At 52.1% G+C, this 20,857-nt stretch overlaps 9 protein-coding genes across 9 annotated transcripts; 7 read left to right on the plus strand and 2 right to left on the minus strand.

The window, feature by feature from the left end:
- Positions 1 to 858: 858 nt before the first annotated feature.
- Positions 859 to 2,984, plus strand: BO94DRAFT_529732 (MFS general substrate transporter). The gene is made up of 4 exons (XM_025610512.1): positions 859 to 1,112; positions 1,161 to 1,984; positions 2,062 to 2,072; positions 2,149 to 2,984. The coding sequence occupies exons 2-4, from the start codon at positions 1,317 to 1,319 to the stop codon at positions 2,739 to 2,741; spliced, it is 1,272 nt and encodes a 423-aa protein (XP_025473106.1). The 5' UTR covers positions 859 to 1,112; positions 1,161 to 1,316; the 3' UTR covers positions 2,742 to 2,984.
- On the minus strand, positions 2,952 to 4,528 carry BO94DRAFT_6880 (uncharacterized protein). The gene is made up of 3 exons (XM_025617601.1): positions 3,922 to 4,528; positions 3,754 to 3,866; positions 2,952 to 3,696 (listed from the first exon to the last, which is right to left on the minus strand). The coding sequence occupies exons 1-3, from the start codon at positions 4,307 to 4,309 to the stop codon at positions 3,163 to 3,165; spliced, it is 1,035 nt and encodes a 344-aa protein (XP_025473107.1). The 5' UTR covers positions 4,310 to 4,528; the 3' UTR covers positions 2,952 to 3,162.
- Positions 4,529 to 5,708: 1,180 nt separating this feature from the next.
- Positions 5,709 to 6,960, plus strand: BO94DRAFT_454416 (cation diffusion facilitator family transporter; the record flags this gene model as incomplete). Its single annotated transcript, XM_025607607.1, has 2 exons — positions 5,709 to 6,267; positions 6,335 to 6,960. The coding sequence occupies 2 exons, from the start codon at positions 5,709 to 5,711 to the stop codon at positions 6,958 to 6,960; spliced, it is 1,185 nt and encodes a 394-aa protein (XP_025473108.1).
- A 604-nt stretch (positions 6,961 to 7,564) lies between these two features.
- On the plus strand, positions 7,565 to 9,781 carry BO94DRAFT_481085 (xylulokinase). Its single transcript, XM_025608847.1, has 2 exons — positions 7,565 to 8,434; positions 8,498 to 9,781. The coding sequence occupies exons 1-2, from the start codon at positions 7,940 to 7,942 to the stop codon at positions 9,719 to 9,721; spliced, it is 1,719 nt and encodes a 572-aa protein (XP_025473109.1). The 5' UTR covers positions 7,565 to 7,939; the 3' UTR covers positions 9,722 to 9,781.
- A 550-nt stretch (positions 9,782 to 10,331) lies between these two features.
- Positions 10,332 to 13,726, plus strand: BO94DRAFT_580205 (Ran GTPase-binding protein LOS1; the record flags this gene model as incomplete). The annotated part of the gene is made up of 4 exons (XM_025615310.1): positions 10,332 to 10,343; positions 10,549 to 13,147; positions 13,195 to 13,649; positions 13,700 to 13,726. 4 exons carry the CDS (start codon positions 10,332 to 10,334, stop codon positions 13,724 to 13,726), a joined length of 3,093 nt encoding a protein of 1,030 aa, XP_025473110.1.
- BO94DRAFT_6958 (uncharacterized protein) lies at positions 13,681 to 14,076 on the plus strand. Its single transcript, XM_025617603.1, has one exon. The coding sequence runs from the start codon at positions 13,832 to 13,834 to the stop codon at positions 14,039 to 14,041; it is 210 nt and encodes a 69-aa protein (XP_025473111.1). The 5' UTR covers positions 13,681 to 13,831; the 3' UTR covers positions 14,042 to 14,076.
- A 413-nt stretch (positions 14,077 to 14,489) lies between these two features.
- BO94DRAFT_619494 (transaldolase family protein) lies at positions 14,490 to 16,270 on the minus strand. Its single transcript, XM_025616862.1, has 7 exons — positions 16,003 to 16,270; positions 15,899 to 15,942; positions 15,720 to 15,848; positions 15,550 to 15,658; positions 15,256 to 15,490; positions 14,806 to 15,148; positions 14,490 to 14,740 (listed from the first exon to the last, which is right to left on the minus strand). Exons 1-7 carry the CDS (start codon positions 16,073 to 16,075, stop codon positions 14,663 to 14,665), a joined length of 1,011 nt encoding a protein of 336 aa, XP_025473112.1. The 5' UTR covers positions 16,076 to 16,270; the 3' UTR covers positions 14,490 to 14,662.
- A 1,196-nt stretch (positions 16,271 to 17,466) lies between these two features.
- On the plus strand, positions 17,467 to 18,522 carry BO94DRAFT_529737 (succinate dehydrogenase cytochrome b560 subunit). The gene has a single exon (XM_025610513.1). It carries the CDS (start codon positions 17,878 to 17,880, stop codon positions 18,322 to 18,324), a length of 447 nt encoding a protein of 148 aa, XP_025473113.1. The 5' UTR covers positions 17,467 to 17,877; the 3' UTR covers positions 18,325 to 18,522.
- Positions 18,445 to 19,244, plus strand: BO94DRAFT_7003 (uncharacterized protein). The gene is made up of 2 exons (XM_025617607.1): positions 18,445 to 19,114; positions 19,185 to 19,244. The coding sequence occupies exon 1, from the start codon at positions 18,565 to 18,567 to the stop codon at positions 19,015 to 19,017; it is 453 nt and encodes a 150-aa protein (XP_025473114.1). The 5' UTR covers positions 18,445 to 18,564; the 3' UTR covers positions 19,018 to 19,114; positions 19,185 to 19,244.
- The last annotated feature ends 1,613 nt before the right edge of the window (positions 19,245 to 20,857 follow it).

Here is a 20,857-nt window from a genome sequence, read left to right on the forward strand (position 1 = left end):
TTATGGGAGTAAGTAGACGGGAATGAAGGGGTAATAATTCCTCAACATCACGTCACAGTTCCATTGGATGATGGACCCGAAGGGATCGCCTCATCTTCCACAAATAATAGGGCACCGGAACCATGACCAAAGCGATGAACCCAAGCAGAGAGTTTCCCCAACCCAGACCAAGCCGATTGTACAACGGGGGTCCTGCGAGCGGCAGGAGGGCCCCCATGAGCGACCGAGAAACCGTGACAGCGGCCATGGCAGACGCGGCATACCGCGGAAAGAGCATACGCAGCGGCCGGGTTAGATCTTGCCGTATCCTTCGCCATGCGCTCGGTCTTTTTAATTAAAATAGCCAGTAATGATAGCCAACGCTATCATTTATGCTGAGTGCGTTCTAGCATCAAACTCTTTCTCAGAAATGCTTTCCAAAGGTACGGAGTAGATAGACACCATTTCCCGCGAACCATGGATGCTCGGTGATAGGGCGGGTGTGCCGTGTGCGGTCCGGACCGCCGGAGGAGCCAAAAAATGAAACGTGCGGCGAGCTTCTCTTATCAGTACCCTTGTCGTCTTTGTTTGTATCTAGTACTATAGTACATACACTGTTTAGGGATGTAAGTAATTCCCAATACCATACAAGTAGGGGTCATACGATAACTAGTTTGCATGTAAATTGGACGGCCCGATTGGTAGAGATTTCATTAGACTGGCATGAGTTGTGCTTTAGTGACGGTGCGGCCTATCTAGAAATAGTTAGTAGCTAGTACCTGAGTACCCGTAAGAACAAGCGTCCGAGATCTGACTGTCACATAGGATAGTTAGGAGGGGTTGATTCCTTCTTCGCTATTGCGGCTGACTCTAGAATAGATGGGCCCATTCCTGCGCTTCTCTAAACGTCGGTCCTTGAAATTGAAGCCCAACAAGTCCACCACAGCTACTGCTTCTCCGCCCGGGCTTTGATCTTTCACTAGGCTCGGGCATCGCACTGCTTCTGTATTATCTACAGACATGGACCTTCGTCGGAGGCTTTGGACCACCGAAGTTGGCCATGAAATCTCTTCTTCTGGTCCCCGTCGTCGTGGATCTCGATATCTGCAGGCCTTGACCAGTGGGTTCGGAACGTGAGCTAATTGTGTCCCAAGTTCTAGACATGTAACTGACGGTTCCAGGCTTCAATTCGTTTTCGCCTTGCTGGCCTCATATGGCACGGTAAGGAGCTTTAGTGCTTCCCCCCAGAGATAGGCAGACTCACGCCCCTCGTTGGAGGGTTCATCATTATCAATTCTTCTTCTAACTCACAATGGAGACAGGCCTATCTATTGTCGATGGGTATGAGTCAGTGGGAACTAGGTCTCGCTTGGCTCGCAGGGCCTCTTGCAGGGACCTTTGTGCAACCTTTAGTAGGTATACTCAAGGATAGATACGGCCATTGTCAACGGCTCGTGACGGGTGGGATCATCTGTCTTATCATCGCGCTCCTGGCGTTGGGCTGGGCCCCCGATCTTGTACACCTGGGCAAAAGGGGGCCCGTACTAGGCAAGGCTGTGGCCATCACCGCAATAGTTGCTCTAAATATTGCTATCCAACCTGTTCAGCTCGGTTTACGCACGCTTATTATCGAGACTTGTTCCCCAGATCAACAGACTTTGGCTTCCGCGTGGGCAGCCCGGATGACTGGGGCAGGGAATATCATAGCCCAGTTCGCCGGATCTGTCGACACGAGGAAACTGAGCTTGGTTCTAACCGGATCGCAATTCAAGAACCTGTGTTTAATCACCGCTTTTAGTCTAATGCTGACTATTTTTGTGCTGGCATTCATTCTCCGTGATGAGTCACCTATCTCCAAAGTTACTGTGTGTTCTCGTCCTCTACATGTGTCGATGGATGCACTCCGATCGGCCTGGAAAACGCTCCCTCAAGGAGTCATTGGTGTCTGGAAGGTCCAATTCTTTTCTTGGATGGGGTGGTTTCCCTTTCTGTTCTATGCAGCCACGTAAGTGATGCTGAAGTAACTTTTCACCCCGTCTCCGCGTCAACCGTCTGTATGCGGACTCACTAACTTGTCAACAGCTACATTGAAAGCCTGGGTAAGGCAATCTTATGCACAAGACAAAACATCAACAAGTGACTATTTTCTAACATCCACACCCTTACGTGGCCATTTAGGCGAGATTTCAGAACAAACCCGGGAGGCAACTCGCGACATAAGAGTAGAATCGCTACACTTCGGCCCCCAGGCAATGTTAATAAATGCCTGCGTGTCCTTCTTCGCCAGTCTTCTCATGCCCGCTGTCTGGGACTACCACCAGCGGTCGAGAAAGATAGACGCTCGATCAACCCTTATGAGCGTCTGGATGGTTTCTCAAGTTCTCTTCGGGGGCTGCATGATCGGTCTCTTTTTGGCCTCAACGACAGCGACAGCCACAGCCTTGATGGGAATTCTTGGAATTTGCTGGGCTTGCACGGGTTGGATTCCATATGCGCTGATCAGCACTACAATTTCTCAGCGCATCGCGGGCACACATTCGAGTGAAATTGCGACGACTGGCGCTCCAAGACCAGGGCTTGTGATGAGTTTGCACAATGTCTCAATTGCTGGTCCGCAGATTCCGGCGGCTCTAGTCGCTAGTTTGATCCTTTATGCGGTCCCCGAGTCCAGCAGTCCGCTTGCTTACGTTCTCCTAGTAGGCGGGTTCTCGGGGTTGATTGGTGCGTGGATGATTCTCGGGATTGACTCGATGGAGTTCTGAGTCGGGATATGCAGGAAAGGCTAGCCAGAGTGAACGGAACGCCATTGATGAAATACTCATGATTTATATATTGTTGTTGGATTCCAACTTCCAGGCTCGGTGCAATACTGTAACTGAGTTTTGTGATGATTCTGTCAATCCCTACCCAGCCGATAAGGATAGTCGTGATGTATTCGCTCCTGGCAATGTCATTGTCAAGACAATCCACCTGCAAGTGATCGACTAGTACTCATACGATAATGCCAACGAAGTTCATGCCATTCCTATATATCTCCAAGGATACCCTCAAAGACATCAAAATTCCAGATATACTATATACCTCTACCGCCCTATTCAAAACCACTTTGATATTTCCTTCTTCCGTCCTAATTCCAATCCATGGTAATACCACAGCCACACCACGTCGATCTTCACTCATACCTCATACCCCCTCCTCTTCCTCCTCCATCACATTGGACCCCCCACGCCCTCCAAACTCCCTCTCAAACAACACCTTCGTCCTCTCAAAGCCATCATCCAACGTCCCCTTCCCCAACTTATCATCATGATCAACAAACCGCCCAACCCGCTCCATCATACAGGCCGTATACCTCTCCGCACTACACAAATGCGTATGCCAGACCAAATCTATCGCAAGTGTCGGGACCAGTATAACCCCCGGATAAAGACGAAATAGCTCTACAAAGCCGTTGTAGCTTTCTCGGGCATCATCGAGGAGGTCTTCGATATCGGGACTTCGGATCCATAGGTGGGCGTGCATGTGGTCGATGAAGGTTGTTTGGCGGAGGACGTTTTGCAGTAGAGATTCGGTTTCGGTGGGGTGGTTTGGTGGGGGCTGAGCTGGGTGTGTGAGGCTGTAGAGGAGGTCTGTTGGTAGGTTTGCTTCGGATTCAAGCCATTGGCTGTTTGGGTTAGGGAGGTCGTAGGACCAGGTTGTTGGGTTGATGGAGGTGTGCTGTGGTGGTTAGGATTTCGGGGGTTGATTTGGGGTGTGAGGTGGAGATGGACTTACGATGGCAGACCAGGGGAAGGGAGTCTCTTGGATTCGGTGGAGTTGGTGACTTGTGCAGAAGTTCTTGTAGTCGAGGGGGTTGAGTAGGAATGCGTGCCAGACCATGAGTATGTCTGGTATCAAGTTGTTAGGATAAGGTCATGGAGGAAGATGGTAGTAGCTGCTCACCGACGGGGGGAAGTATATGTGTTTCGTTGTTCCCATCCTGCTCGAGCAGCGTCTCTGCGGCACGAATCCAGTGTTGGAATCTGTCGACGGCAAGAGATACAAAGCGGTGCCATTTCTCAGTCCCTTGTGATGCACTGCGACGTCCCGGGATTCGTAGACGACTGGGATGGAGACCGAATACACGGTCTAGTTCCTTGGAGTAGATGATTCGGGTACGTAAGGTATGGAATACTTCAAGGAGTTCGAGGTGGACGGCACATTCGCCGGGTGTTGGGATGTTATTTGGTTCAGATATTAAGGTGTTGAATAGGTTTGAAGTAGGGGTTATGTCCTGGGTCACGGGTTGCTTAGAGGTACGGTGCAGATATGAGAAGAAGTGACGCGCCATTACGTTGATGGGATTTGTAGTAATTTCTATAAGACATTCGCCATAGGGATTCTAGGATATGGGGTGCATTCACTCCATCTTTATATGGGATTTCTGCTGGCAGCCTTGTCATTTGAGTGATGCGGTTGCGCCTTAGGCCAGCAAGGCTGAGCATAGCTAGACGGTGACTGGTGCTTTGGAGGGCTGTGACGCTAGAGTTCGTGATATCGTGTCCAGGCAAGAATGATTCACTTGATGACTTGTGGGCAGTATAGTGGCAGCCATCTCACCTGAAACACAGTTAGGGCTCAGCATAACGCTGGTTGTCTTGGCCTGACTTTCGGTCAAATTGACAGCTGGAGAACCACATCTACCGGGAGCCTGCCATGATCCTGGAGCCACTCTCCGTATAGGACCCCTCATATCAAAACCAGTGAATCATAAGCTTAACAGTACGCCATCAATGGCAGAAGTGTTCTGCATCCGACGCGGAGGTCCTGGTAAAGATTGATCCCCGCCAAGCCGCCGCCCCTCCTTCGGTCGGCGCTAGAATTCCACCAACCGACAAACAGAGGATGCATCGAAAAGAACGGTTCATCTCCGGCTCTTGGAGGGGCTCTGGATCATGACAAGCATCTGGTGACGCAGCTGGAGGAGCTGCCAAGCAAGAAACGCGTTGCTTCTTTGGGAGGAGGGAAAGGATCGACATGAAAAGCGAAAGAGTCACGGAGGGACGGGGCGTGCTTGATCAGGGCGAATTGCCAGCGTGAGAGGATTGCATTACCCGGGTCATTATTGGTCTCGTGAGAGCAGTTCGTCGGTCAGGCATACTGGCAGGGTCTGCTAATCACCTCTGGCGGGATTGGGGGAGGATTGTTATCGAACAAGCGATCGGTGGATCAACCCCGGGGCCGAAATCGTCAGCGCATGTCGGCATCGCCTCAGCCGGGGATTCGACCGACAGCCATGACGGATGACGGAGGCCTCGCAATTGCGATCAGGCTCCGGTTCCTCTTCAGACAATCCACCGCACCCATCATGGGGCTGCCGTTTCAGTCCAGACTTCCCTCAGTGTTTCCCCCTCAAATAACAATATAATTGCCGCAGAACCCGGTCGATAAGACGAGCCACTACGAGGATGCTGACGCAGCCCTTGCGGTGCAGGGCCCATCCTCCGCCATCACGCCCGGTCTGTGCCTTTTGGAGACGATCCGGCATTGTTCTTCTCCCCCGGTCTCTTCAGCTGCGTGTCTCATCCTCGTCCTCCTCGTCGCCTCTGCGCCTTAAGAACCCTAGTGTCTCCTCCTCTGCCTCCTCTCCTCCTTCTGTCGTCTTCCCCAATGCTTTCCTCCGTCCCGCTTCTCGTCCGACCCTAGTCCCTTCCGCTGCCATCGCCGCTACCTCCGTCACTTTACCTCCAATGACCACCCAATCCAGAGACCACGGTGGCCACCATGGTCACCATCACCACCACCACCACCATCATGACAATGTCTACCTCACCTCCACCGATAAGCATGATGCAGGCGTGCGGATAACCCGGCTTGGTCTGGTTGCCAACCTCGCCATGGCCATCGGGAAGTTCATCGGCGGCTACGTGTTCCATTCCCAGGCCCTCATCGCTGATGCATACCACGCCCTCACCGACTTGGTTTCCGATTTTCTGACATTAGGCACGGTCGCCTGGTCGCTCAGACCCCCGAGCGAGCGATTCCCTAATGGTTACGGCAAGATTGAGAGTATCGGAGCGTTAGGGGTTAGCGGGCTGTTGCTCTGCGGAGGTGTGTTTATGGGTCTCAATTCCGGCCAGGTCCTCCTGGGTCAGTTTTACCCCGAGGCTGCAGAAGCTATCGCACATGTGGGCGCCCTGGGACACAGTCACTCGCATAGCCATGGCGTCGATGCATTGGGTCCGAGCATTCATGCAGCATGGCTAGCTGCGGGGTCCATCGTGGTGAAGGAGTGGCTCTACCATGCTAGTGAGTACCTTGTGGAACATTTCCCCTGATGTAGACTACGATAGCTGACTACTCCTTTGCTTGACAGCCATGAAAGTCGCTACGGAGCGCAAGTCTTCCGTGTTGGCCTCCAATGCCATCCACCATCGCATCGATTCCCTCACCAGCATTGTCGCTCTCTTTACGATCGGGGGAACCTACCTCTTCCAAGACGCCTCCTGGCTGGATCCTGTGGGTGGACTGTTGATTTCGCTGATGGTCATCAAGGCCGGGTGGGGAAATACAAAGACGTCGCTGTTGGAGCTGGCCGATACCACCGTCGACGATGATATTAGGGAATCGGTACAGAAAGCCGCGGCCAAGATGCTGGCTAAGCTGGAGGGCGGTGATGCGATCAAAGTCCGTGATGTGCAGGGCATGAAGTCAGGACAAAACTATCTGATGGATATTGAGATCGCTGTGCCGGGCGCGTGGTCTGTCAGCCGAACCCGGGGGATCGAGGAGTCGGTCCGCAATGCGGTCGGGGAAGGCGTGCGTGGGGTCAAGCGTCTCAAGGTCCGATTTATTCCCTTGGAGCATGAGGAGTTGACCTTTACGGAGGAGTTCATTCCCGCGGATGTCACGTCTCGCGCGCGCGCTGAGCCTGAGGAGGAGGATGAGCATGATCACGAGCATGACCATGAACATGAAAAGGAACCCCGCAAAACACGCTGAGGGTCAGGTCTTTGTTTCTCATCATTGTGTGTATGGGTCGACAAGGTCAATCTTACATTTCTGTCGTTCACTAGCGCTCTGGTCCCCAGTCCGATGATACCCCAGGATGGATACTAGGGAGAAATACTCCCTCCCGTCTGCTGCCGCTAAGTACAACCCGGTTGGATAGAATAGAGAGTTGACAGATGACAAGATTTGGAAATCGGGAGGGAGGGGAAAATAGAAAAGATGGATCTTGTTAGGGTGATTGTATGTATGGGACCTGGATGCTCGAATATACAAGAAGTCAAGAACGCACTGCACTCCTCCCAGCTGAGGCGATCCGCGGGATCTTCACTTTAGCCGCAGGCCTTAGGCCAGTTCGTCGTAGTCAAGCACTAGCCTAATTTTCCTGGTAGGGAATCCCAGCAAAGCCTGCAGAAAGGTCTCTCGGGATGATTTGGATCTAGACCCAACCATGGTGGCCTTGCAGAGTGATTATTCCCTGAGGGCTTGCCTCCAATTGATTAACCGGGTAAATTCCCGGCGGCGGTGGGGGGGGGGGGGGACCAGGTTAATTGATATCATCTTATCGTCAACCAAGCGAGTGCCAGAAGAATAATAATGAAGACACTAAGGCTCTAAGCAGCCATCGGTAAAAAGAGAGGTCGGGAATGATCAGTCATGGGGTTTACGTGCTCATGGCCTTTCTGTTGGTCGGATTTTGCCGAGCAGCAGCCAGGCTGGCGGGAGCTCAAGGGATAAATCATTCCTCGGCGTGTTGACTTCATCATTGCTTTTGCGCTGTCATCTTCTCTCTTTTCCTCTCTCTCCCTGCTCTTCACCGTCAGTTATTGTCTTCCTGCCACGATAGAACTATTTTATTAGACTATCTCCTCTCAATTGACCCCTCTCCGCTCTACGATCTCTTTCCCTTCATCGCTTTCGTGACCAGCCATCTCCGTCCTCACATACGTCATCATTCCGGGCCGCACTCGCCATGCAGGGTCCTCTATACATCGGCTTCGACCTTTCCACCCAACAACTCAAGGGTCTCGTTGTTAATTCCGACCTCAAGGTTGTCTATGTCTCCAAATTCGACTTTGACGCCGACTCCCACGGCTTTCCCATCAAAAAAGGCGTGATTACCAACGAAGCCGAACATGAGGTCTTCGCACCTGTCGCCTTATGGCTACAGGCCCTTGACGGCGTCCTAGAAGGCCTGCGTAAGCAGGGCTTGGACTTCAGCCAGGTCAAGGGTATCAGTGGTGCTGGACAGCAACATGGAAGTGTATACTGGGGAGAGAATGCGGAGACGTTGCTGAAGAGCTTAGATGCAAGCAAGACGCTCGAGGAGCAATTGGATGGGGCATTCTCGCACCCTTTCAGCCCGAACTGGCAGGATTCGAGCACTCAGAAGGAATGTGATGAATTCGATGCCTTCCTGGGTGGAGAGAGCGAGTTGGCTCTTGCGACGGGGAGTAAGGCGCACCATGTGAGTATCCGGTGGTAGCCTGCATAGTTGGAGAGGTGTCCGACGATCGCTAATACCATGTAGAGATTTACAGGCCCTCAGATTTTGCGCTTCCAGAAGAAGTACCCCGATGTATACAAGAAGACGCTGCGGATCTCGCTGGTATCTTCATTCCTGGCCTCTCTGTTTTTGGGACACATTGCATCAATGGACATCTCCGATGTTTGTGGCATGAACCTCTGGAACATCAAGAAGGGTGCCTACGATGAGAAGCTTCTACAGCTCTGCGCCGGTCCATCCGGCGTCGATGACCTGCGACGCAAGCTGGGCGATGTCCCAGAGGATGGAGGCATCCACCTCGGTGCCATTGATCGGTACTACGTTGAACGCTATGGCTTCAGCCCGGACTGCACGATCATCCCCGCTACGGGCGACAACCCCGCCACCATCCTTGCATTGCCCCTCAGAGCCTCCGATGCCATGGTTTCGCTGGGTACCTCGACCACCTTCCTCATGTCCACGCCAAACTACATGCCTGACCCGGCGACGCATTTCTTCAACCACCCGACCACCCCAGGTCTGTACATGTTCATGCTGTGCTACAAGAACGGCGGGCTTGCCCGCGAGCATGTCCGCGATGCGGTCAACGAGAAGCTCGGTGAGAAGCCATCTTCGTCATGGGTGAACTTTGATAAAGTCACCCTGGAGACTCCGCCTATAGGGCAGAAGTCTGACTCCGACCCGATGAAGATGGGTCTGTTCTTCCCTCGTCCTGAGATCGTGCCAAACCTGCGTGCGGGACAATGGCGCTTTGACTACAACCCGAAGGACGGCAGTCTGAATCAGTCAAATGGCGGGTGGAATAAGCCCTTTGACGAAGCCCGGGCCATTGTCGAGAGCCAGATGCTATCGCTGCGCCTGCGATCCCGCGGTCTTACCCAGAGCCCTGGTGGGGGTATTCCAGCGCAACCGCGCCGGGTGTACCTAGTCGGGGGTGGGTCAAAGAACAAAGCTATTGCTAAAGTGGCCGGGGAGATTTTGGGTGGTAGTGAGGGTGTGTACAAGCTGGAAATTGGGGATAACGCTTGTGCTCTGGGTGCAGCATACAAGGCGGTTTGGGCGATGGAGCGGGCCGAAGGACAGACCTTTGAAGATCTCATCGGAAAGCGGTGGCACGAAGATGAGTTCATTGAAAAGATTGCAGATGGCTATCAGCAGGGGGTGTTTGAGCGGTATGGCCAGGCTGTGGAGGGCTTTGAGAAGATGGAGTTGGAGGTGCTGCGGCAGGAGGGGAAGCGTGGAGCTTGATGGCGAATACAGCAGGCGTATGACTCGATTAATCTAATAAATATAGAGATTTGATCTGTGATATGGTCGTAGAGTGAGCAGTGACCAACAATTCATCAACGAGATACGATGTAACACAAGTATATACTGGAGTAGGGGCCTGAAAAGCCAGGCCGCCACGGCACGCCGCCCGTTGCCCTTTTTGGGCGGAAGACCGGCGGCCACACAAACTCAGGCACGAATTATTTCTTCGTTTTTCTTTTGTTCCCTTCAGGCCGCACGTCATCGGCACGAGAGCATTCGAATTCCCAAACATCTCCAAGGCAGACCACCCGCCTTGCTGACAGCTATCCCAGACCATCGATTTACCCGGTGAGCAGATTTTGCGACCTCTCGCTTCCCCAAGTGACGGGTCTGGCTCCGAGAATCCACCTGGTAGGGAAACTAACTGGCTCCAGCGCACTAGTCATGGCTCGATAGACTGGCTTCTGCGACTAGTTCTGTTCTGCTATGACTCTCCGCCGCTGTCTGCATTTTGACCGAACAACCACCTCTATCGCTCCTTGAACCTCCCCCTCACCCTCATTGCTTTCGAGTCCTCCGACTCCGAAGGCAGCCCGGCTGGTCGAAGATGGAAGAGCAGGTAAGCTACATCCCTTATCTTGCACATTGACCCTTATTGGCTTTGTTCCTTTCCTTTCCTTTTCTTTCCTTTTTTTCTTTTTCTGTTAAGCCCACCCCCACCACCGATCTTTTCCCCTCTATCCTGCCCCCTCCCTTCCTTCCCCCCCCCTTCTTATTTCGCCCATTTTTATTTCCCCTCGTCGACTCACGTTGACCCCGTACAGGTAGCAAATGCCATTGAAATCGCCGGGAACCCCTCCTCAGACGCCACCCTCAAGGCTCAGGCCTTTGACTTCCTAAACCAACTCCGCACCGACCCCTCCGGATGGCAGGTCTGCCTCGCTCTCTTCACCAAGACCCCGCAATACTCCGAGATTATACGGCATGTGGCGTTGGAGGTTGTCAACAGTGCGGCCCAGGCGGGTCTCATTGACCCCCAGGCCCTGATCTATGTCCGTGACGGCCTGATGGCCTATCTCCGCCAGGTATATGGGCAGGAAAACGTTACGCCCGACCCATCCAGTATCCAGAACAAGATCGCCCAGACCATCACCTTCCTCTTTTCCGCCCTCTACGGCAATGGCTGGGAGACTTTCTTCGACGACCTCCTTAGTCTCACATACAAGAGCCCGGCCAGCACAAACCGCGACAATACGCTCGGAATCATCTTTTACCTGCGTGTCGTCAATTCGATCCACGAGGAGATCGGTGATGTACTTGTGTCACGGTCCCGTGTCGAGCAGGACAAGGCCAACCTGCTCAAGGATCTTATCCGTTCACGCGACATGCAGAAGATCGCCAGCTCATGGCAGGAGATCTTGTCGGATTGGCGGGACGGGAACGATATGATCGTGGAGATGTCTCTCAAAGCGGTCGGCAGCTGGGTCAGCTGGATTGACATCGGTCTTGTAGTGAACCAGACCATGCTGGACCTACTGTTCCAGCAGCTCGGCCGGGCGCAGAAGGCGGAGCTCAGAACAGGGGAAGAGAAGGTGCGCGATGCGGCGGTTGATGTCTTCACGGAGATTATCGGCAAGAAAATGAAGGCCGAAGATAAGATGGAAATGATCATTTTCTTGAATCTCGACACTATTGTTACGCAGCTGTCCAATAGCCCCCCTCTTCATGATAATAGGTTCACATTCAAGTACGATACTGACCTGGCGGAAACGGTGGCCAAGTTAGTCAATATTACTGTCATTGATATTGTACGGGCCCTGGAGCAGGACACCGTTATGGCCGACTGCAAGGAGAAGGCTACCGGACTGCTGCAGGTCTTCTTGCCGCATATCCTGAGATACTTCTCGGATGAATACGATGAGGTCTGCTCGACTGTCATCCCCTGTGTGAGCGACCTCTTGTCGTACCTCAGGAAACTTGCCAAGATCAACCCTGCCCTGGCCGAACAGCACTCGTCGATCTTGCTTCCTATTCTGAAGGCCATCATCGCCAAGATGCGGTACGATGAAACCTCGTCCTGGGGTGACGAGGACGACCAGACGGATGAAGCGGAGTTCCAGGAACTTCGGAAACGCCTGGGCGTGCTGCAGCAAATCGTTGCGACCGTCAACGAACAGCTCTGCATGGAGGCTGTCTCGGAAGTTGTGGGGACGACGTTCGAGAATCTGCGTCAGTCGGGGGCCCAGCTCGACTGGCGTGACCTGGACCTAGCCTTGCACGAGATGTTCCTCTTTGGCGACGTTGCTGTTAGGGCCGGTAGTCTGTACAACAAGGGTAGCCCCAACAACCAAGCCGCGGAGAGACTGGTCGAGATGATGCTGAAAATGGTCGAGTCGGACATCCGGTCATTCACGCACCCGGCCACACAGTTGCAGTACATGGAGATCTGTGTTCGCTACAGCTCATTCTTTCAGTATCACACCCACCTGATCCCGAGTGTACTGGAGAGCTTCCTCCAACTGGTTCATCACCCGATCAAGAAGGTGAAGACGCGCTCGTGGTACCTTTTCCAGCGTTTAGTTAAGCAGCTCAGAACCCACATTGGCAATGTGGCACAGACAGTTGTCGAGGCATTGGGTGATCTTCTCGTGATCAACGCAGAACTCCCATCCGAGGGATCGGAGGGTGATGAAATGTCCTCAGAGGATCATGAGGGGTCGGCTGATGCCGTCTTCAACAGCCAGCTGTACCTGTTCGAAGCTGTGGGAATTATCTGCTCGACACCGACTGTTCCCGCCGACAAGCAGGTCCTTTATGCACAGTCCGTCCTGAACCCGGTCTTTATGGATATGGAGAAGAATTTGGCCGCGGCTAAGGCCAACGATGAGCGCGCATTGCTGCAGATCCACCATGATATCATGGCTCTAGGCACGCTGGCCAGAGGCTTTTCCGATTGGATGCCGGGAACCAGCTCGCCCGCTTCGCTGCCCGCTCCTGAAGTATCGGAGGCGTTCATGCAGGTGTCTGAGGCTACGCTTGTGGCCCTGGAGTCGCTCAAGACTTCGTTCAATGTTAGAACGGCTGCCCGGTTTGCATTCTCGCGCCTCATTGGTGTGTTGGGATCACGCATCTTACCGCAGCTCCCGCGGTGGATTGATGGTCTGCTCACGCAGACATCATCTCGGGACGAGATGGCACTGTTCCTGCGGCTGTTGGATCAGGTCATCTTCGGGTTCAAGTCGGAGATATACACTATCCTTGATGCGCTCTTAACCCCTTTCCTGCAGCGTGTATTCTCCGGTATTGCCGACGCTCCCACTGGCACGGACGACGAGGTCCAGCTGGCGGAGCTCAAGCGGGAGTACCTTAACTTCTTGCTGGCAGTTCTGAACAATGAGCTTGGAGCCGTTATCATCAGCGAACGTAAGTTTTGTCTTTCTGATAGTATGGTTTCAGACTAACAATCGCAGGGAACCAACCGATGTTCGACACGGTCATCACCACTATTGAGCATTTCGCCAAGGATGTCGACGACTTTACCACCGCCAAGATGGCGTTCTCGGTTCTGTCGAAGATGGGCAGCTCCTGGGGCGGACCAGACATTGCGCCGGAGGGTGCGAACGGCACGGCACCCCAGCAGCCAGCACTCCCAGGATTCGGTCAGTTCATGATCACCCGGTTGTCCCCTCTGTGCTGGGCGCTGCCCGCGACGCCGTCCTTCAACTCCAAGGATGCACAAGCCAAGCAGGTCCTCGCGGAAGCGGGAGTCCTACAGCGGACGATATACGCAAAGACGGGCATGGAGTACGTTCAGTACCTGCGGGAGCGCGAGCTGCCAGGAATGGGGATGGGAGCAGATTTGGTGGAAGAGTTTGTGGGGGCATTGACCCGGCTGGACCTGAAGGGATTCCGGCAGTTCTTCCCGGTATGTACTCCCTACATTGTGCTCCAATACGGAAGACTAACGTCCTGCAGTCCTTTATCCAGCGATTGAGCGCTTGACGTTGAGGTCATTTCCATCATCTCATCTTATCATTATTCTTTGTTTTTACCCACCCGATCATTTGTTTCAGTCCTAGATTCCCCCACGGTTTGGTTTGATGACTGATGTTCCCATGTGACCATTTACATTCCCACATCCACACACACGCACTGAAGCTCTGTCGCCGACATCCCCTCTTCCTCTTGTCTCTCTGTCTATCTTATCTATCTGTCTGTTTGTTTATTCGTTATATGCGGCTGTCTCTCGGTCATTTTTCTTCCGGAATAAGGATTAAAAAAAGGTATATAGTTTTGGCATGGCATTTTATTGCATGAGCAGGCGTTACCGACTCCCCGTTTGCCTGTATGCTCTTTGCTTCATTGGTGGTATGATTGATGAGTGGGCTAGATTAGATAGTTTGGCATAGCTTGGGTAAAGGTGGGTGCCTGGTTGGTTGGTTGGTTTGTTGGTAGGTAGGTAGGTAGGTAGGTAGGTAGGTAGGTAGGTAGGTAGAAGAGAACAATGGATATTAGGATAGACTCGTTCGCTTTGGTTGTAGAGGAGAAGAGTAGTAGAACTTGGTTATTAGACAGAGGGATCCATACCACTTTTCTGTATCTGTTTAGAGGCCAGTCTATATACTTTCCTCTCTTACCTAGTATTGGGTAAATCACCATCATCATGTTTTCCTTCCTGCTCCGGTCGTTTGATTATTTCAGTTCTTACTAGTATCTATGTTACCTGACTAGATAGTCTAAAACGGAACCCCAATGCTGTGTATTGGCAACGTTGTCAGGTATTGTGGCGGTATTATATGTCCATGGCAATATAATCCTACTACAATTATGTTTGTTCAATCAGACAGAGCAGATATGTTGGCATAACATGCACAACCAATGTAAGATAGTGCCCGGATGACCTGAAGGCTATGTATTGTTGAGGATACCCAGCTATGTCTATGACAGCGTGGATTTCAAATTCTTCTTAAAGAGCCCAACCAGCTTATCCTGCATGTCACAGAAGATATTTATAGCCTATATACCCACGCACACGATCAGCATGGATCAAGATATTATAGAAATAGTACTGGCGAACTCACCTGGATTAGTTTCTCCTGACTCGCTCCCTTACCTTCTCTTGTGAACGCAATCTGGTACCCGGATTCATCATTCAAAAATGACATAGGTTCCTTTGGCACTTCATAGGTACTTCGTATCGAGGTCTCAAATAGTGATGGAACAGGGACTCCGTCTTCCAACGACTGCTTTGCGAGCTCTTCTAGTAGCTTTGGCGCGATGGTGATGTGGTGGACTCCTGCGAGAGCGTAGATCTCGGTTGTAGAGGTGAGACTCGCAGGAAGGACTTGGGTTTTGGTGCCGATGGTGGTGTAGATTTCTTGTATGGCGGCGCAGACGGGGAGGAGGGGGGCGGGATCTTGGAAGCTGGGGGTTGTTAGTTCTCACTTTCTCTCTCTCTCTCTCTCTCTCTCTCTGTGTGTGTGTGTGTGTGTGTGTATCAGGACGAGGAGGAAGGAGGGAGAATGACATACTCCGAGTCAAAATGCACTTTCAGTTGATTCACGTATGGTGCGATGTATGTGCAGCCTACTTCTGCTGCTAGGACTGCTTGGGAAATGGTAAAGAGTGTTGTAGCAAGGGTTCGTACCCCCACTTTCTCAAGGAACTCGCAGGCCTTGAGGCCTTCCCAGGTGCTGGGGATTTTGATGCAGATGCGGGATTGATAATCAGAGGGAGTGATGTGGTCGGTTAATAATCTGACCAAGCCTGCGTGTTCGCGGGTGTTGGTCTATAGATAGTGATATACGGGGGAGGAGTAGACGTACGCAGGGCATTCTGGACAGTCTTTTGGGTTGAGTAGGAGTAGTAAGGATTTGTTTGGACGTGGATGTAGCCCGTGATATGGGGAGCGATCTTCACGGAGAGAGAAAGCATCTATCATTTCATCGTTGTGGTGTCAGTGGTTGTTAGAGGCGGGGAGAGAGGAGGCACAGACTGCTATCTCGATGGCGAGTTCTTCGACGGTAAGGCCGGGAAAATCTTGGATGATGGATTGGGATTTGGCAAGAGAGGCCTGGATGAGCTCGGTATGCTTGGGTTTGCAGAGTTCATTGTAGGCGATGGCCTGGTGTTGTTGTTAGATGTGTGAATCCATGATGATTTGGGTGTATGTACCTGATTGGAGGTGCAGTCTTGAAAAGGACCGAGGGTTTTGGCAACTGCGTTTGGTCAGCATATCATAAAAGGATTAGTGGGCATCGAGATGTCGGGATACGTGCCTTCTTCGTCCAGGGTGTCGCAGTCGACGATGGAGCGGGAGCGGATATAGTCGAGTCCAGTCTGGATAGTCATGGTGATGGTGATGATTGAACGGTAGTCGACGGCGATGAATGGACGTCCTGGATGGTATTGCTAAATGTACTTGAGAACCGAGACTAGACGGTATTCTTGTAGAACGAATGGGTTGGTGAGGTTGGGGAGGTTGGATGTGGAGGAGAGGGGAAGCTACGATAAGGACCGTATACCACCAGTCACGACTGAGCTCCACGGTCCCCCTCATCCCATCAGATCACTGCATGAATGAAAGGACATGATTTAGCCTAAATAGATATGTCGCAGTATACCTTGCATCCCTTCGGGCCGAGTCCGAACAACTCGCGGAAGAATGCCGATATGTACATAGGATGACTGTAGGATTCATCACTGAACACGATAGTTGTATGCAGAGTCCTCTTTTGTTGACTCCATGATACCTGGAGGAATAGAGAAATCCAGAACCGAAGATATTTAACTAGTAGTATGTCTTGTCTTTGCTTGAGACATACCTGCCACAACTTCAAGAGATGTACCTACGGACTATGGAGTACAAGTGCGGAGATCAGCGGGTGGATGTATAGCTGTGGGACCCTCCCGCACTCACGCCGGCAGTGGTTGAGAATTGAGATAAGACTGCCAAGTGACAAGCAGTCACTACTTGCAAACAGGAAATACCGAATGTCTTCAAACCTACTCCGTCTGAGAAGGATGCGTATCTACAGGGCCGGGACCCAGCATGTAAAACCAAGCGAGGGTCAGGAGACAACGCATAATTGATCCATTCAGCTCTCTTCCTCATGCATGCTGAAAGCCTGCCCGCCGCAATAGGGCTATAGGGCTCTTGAGGTCCTGTTCCCCTTGATCGAGGTGAGAATCAACCACAGGTCCAAAATGGCAGTGAGCACAACGTGGTTCAGCATTGCTGACCGATTTCAATATCTGCTCTACGCAACGAGACCCATCTGGCCCACGCCATTGAGTAAACCCTTACAAGCATCTAAAATTATGTAACCCTGATATGAAACCCTTCCATCTCATGGAACAGAGAAGAATGGGCGATTAACGACGGGACGAGTCCTTCTCAGGTATCTCATTGACCTCGGCGGTCACGACAGAATGCCGAACCAGTGAGGCCCTGCTAGACACGTCGACATCATGGATGGTAGACAACGTGCGCGGAGACCCTTGAGGAGAGAAAAGAAGAAGAGAAGAGGAAGCGACGAGAAAATCACACAAAAGAGAAATCCCGGAACCGGCGGGCGGTCAGGGGATGGAAAATGAATCTTCCGAGTGGTAATGCAGGGTCGTTGATTGGTTGCCATCGGGGCATCGGGACTGGTCCCGTGACTGGGAGGTGAACCCGAGGTTGTCCGTCCCGTGATTCCGAAGAGTTACGAGAAGGTCGGCAGTTCGTACTTTCTTCTTGGACGACGAAGACGACGGCCAGCTTCCTACCCGGATTCAGCGTTTCCCCCATCCTCGAGGTCACCAATTCCCAAAATGCTTTCTCAGAAGGTTGCTCAGCAATCGCTGCGGCGGCGTACGTGCTTGTCTGGTCCTCTAACGAATTGCGCTCCACTAACTTCAATGTTGCAGTCGCCGTCCAGCAGCCCTACGCTTTGCGGTGGTCTTTGATGAACTCGGTCTCTCCCGCCGCCGTTGCTCTCGGAAGAAACATTCAGACTAGGTGAGTTGCTACGCATGTTTTCCATCGTTATCGTGACGATTTCGACTCGGAGGAGAGGGGAACGGGGGAGCGGGATTCGCGATATTGAATTCGACGTCATGAAGCCAGTGTCGCCAAAGGGGATGGAAAGCAACGACTTCGCTTTGCTAACATGGACATCAGACAAGCTGCTACCTCCTCCAACTCCTCCGACCCTTCCAAGCTTCTCGCTCAGCAGCGCCTTGTCCGCCCGGTCTCTCCCCACCTTTCCATCTACCGCCCCCAGATCACATGGATCGGCAGTAGTATTCACCGTGTCACCGGCCTCATGCTGTCCGGAGGTCTGTACCTCTATGCCAGTGCCTACCTCGCCTCTCCCATGCTCGGCTGGGATCTGGGCTCTGCCTCTGCTGCCGCCGCTTTCGCTGCTCTCCCTGTTGTCGCCAAGGTTGCTCTGAAGGCTACCATGGCGATGCCCTTCACCTACCACTGCATGAACGGAGTGCGCCACCTGATCTGGGATACTGGTGCTGGTCTTACCAACGCCCAGGTCATCAAGTCCGGCTGGACTGTGGTGGGTTTGAGTACCATTAGCGCTCTTCTTCTGACTTTCCTGTGATATTGTGACATACCTCTGATTCTTGTTCTGTTCTAAAACATTTTCGTGCAATATATTTCTACCAGTCAATTGATGACTATTTTTGGGTTTACTTCTCTATTCTCTCATTCCAGATCTGAACTATGTTTTACAATTTCAGGCGGTGAACACGCCAATATGTAGGAGATTCCTCGATATGGAGGATGGGTGTCACAGTCGCAAGCCTATCCAAATGGGCGCGAAGAAAGAAAAGAGAATTCAATGTCCAGCGAATTACACATCGATAGGTACGATCCAAAGCCACAGCGTTGGAATACTATGAAGGTACGGTGGTATTGTCTTCGTCATGCAAGAACTGCCGTGTCATTGTCTAAAGTGCATTCTGCTCCATCAACTCCTCAAAAAGCAATCCAACACGCCTCTATAATTGTCCTTCCCGGAATCCCTTTCGACACAGCAACAATCACCAACGCAAGAAAGTACGTTTTCCCTTCACACTTGTCCAGATTTGCTTCAGTCGTTTTCGGCTGCAGGTCAGTCAGGGCTTGTCCGGTGGCTCTGGGTAGCTTAATGCGATGTGTTAACTTACTCATCTACCTGCTTGTACTGTCTTCGACAAGCAGTTATTGGGGCATGATAATCAGGCGGGACTCGGTGGTGGGTTGGGAGGGAAAGGCCGAGGCGAAGGTGGATCGTGCACGGAAAAGTTGCTGAATATGACGTTCTTCCAGCTATTCTGGATCAGGAGCTGAATATGGTCTGACGGAACACCGGCCATTTTTCTTATGTTGCTCGGTAAGAGTAGAGGAAGGTAAGTTTTGTTGTTATCAGGAAGGAATTCTTGATGTGGGTTCGCTGCTAATGGGGAAGGCTTTATGAAGCAAAAGATATGCTTATTTTCGTCTGGCAAGCCGGCTAACATGCGCATTAAATACCCCAGTCCCAGAGCCCGGCCCTGAGCCCGAAGGATGCTGCTGAGTCGTACACCGCCATACCGTTCAACGTCCGATCAACGGCGAGAAACCGCGTGGATATGACCCTCCCGATGATCTAACGGTGATCTTTGTGGCTGTCGCCGGATCTTGATCGGATTACCGTCATTCCTGCAAGGGCCCGACGGATGGTTGGTGGAATAAAACGTTAAACAGTGCGTGCAGCCGTTTGTCTCGACCAAGGATATAGCCTCTTCCAGTGCTTTTGCATACCATCATAGTACATAGATATGCCGCTTTACACCCTTGACCCTTTCCGGTCACCCGACGGCTAGGAACTGCGAATTGCAACCCAGAAACAGAACATATGGAAGTCCAAAGCTCCCCGGTCCACCACAGCCGGTCAAAGGTACTTGATTTCCGTTCCTGGATGTTCATCATCCACTTTCCCCGGTCAGCTGTTCGACAGGAGCCGTTACCCGCCGGCTTTCGGTAAGGAGGGTGCTTTTTCTTGTTCAGTTTAAGGATACTAATCGCCTCCGTTGACCCAAGCCCCTCGGAGATCTCGGGTGGGCCTTTGATGTGATACAGTCATGTTCAAATAAATCTGTCTGCAACCATGAAACCCTGCAAATTTATAGCTTGGTGCAAACGGTTAGGTTTGAGGTCACCAGCCAAAACAATCTCAACCATATTCTCGGGACATGACAATTACCTATAGGGCAGATCTCCACATTGCTAGTGATATCGATGCTACCCTGGTCACCTGTTGTCTATTCGTATCTCTGTTTACTCCCTCATTTACCGTTCTGGGTGCCTCTCGTCAAGCCCTTTCGGATAGCATTGGGGCTTGCACGCTCGAGATCCTTCTCTGGGAGCGGTCTACAAACGATGGTGCAGCGGCAGACGGAGAAGATTGGGTCTTGTGAGATAGGGTCTGTAAAATACAAGGCCTACTGCATGTGAACACGTGGATGAATTCCTGGACATGGTGCCACCAAAGAGGAAGGAAGATACTATCAGGAAGCCGGTGGGGGGAGGGGGGGTTCAGATGTCATCTGCCAGCAAGCCTGGTGCTTCTGTTACTTGCAGGGCCTGCATGAGACCGTTTCCCCACGGCACTGCGTCGAATCGGAATCTCGATGATTGGAGCCCTGCCGACTACCGCTAAGCAAGAATCGAGGCGGAGTACGTCTGTCTAGTGGGTCGGCAATTTACACGTATCATCCTTGCACAACGCCTCTGTAGGCGTCGGGATCTTGTTTCGCTTTGCAGCAGCAGGTCAGGCGCAGACGGAAGGATAGGCATAACGGCCTGGGCGATCTTCTCATGGAAGAGCAGCAACATTGTCCCAGAAGCGTTCACACATGAGGACATCTGCTCTCATTTGCCCTGCTCTCAGCCCTAATCCGACATCAGCATGCCGTATGAATTAACAGGAATCAGGAATCTTCAACGGAGGGTAAATAACCCGCCGATAATAATATTACAACTACAGTCCACATCCAAATGTTTCAGGTTTTGATCATGCCACAACGATATTCAGGTGCAGCGAGATTGCAAGCATGCGAGAAGCTTACCGCCGATTCTGAGTATACCGACGCTGTCCGGAATGTCGCCCG

Source organism: Aspergillus sclerotioniger (assembly GCF_003184525.1).
Source record: "Aspergillus sclerotioniger CBS 115572 chromosome Unknown BO94scaffold_1, whole genome shotgun sequence".
NCBI lineage: Eukaryota > Fungi > Ascomycota > Eurotiomycetes > Eurotiales > Aspergillaceae > Aspergillus > Aspergillus sclerotioniger.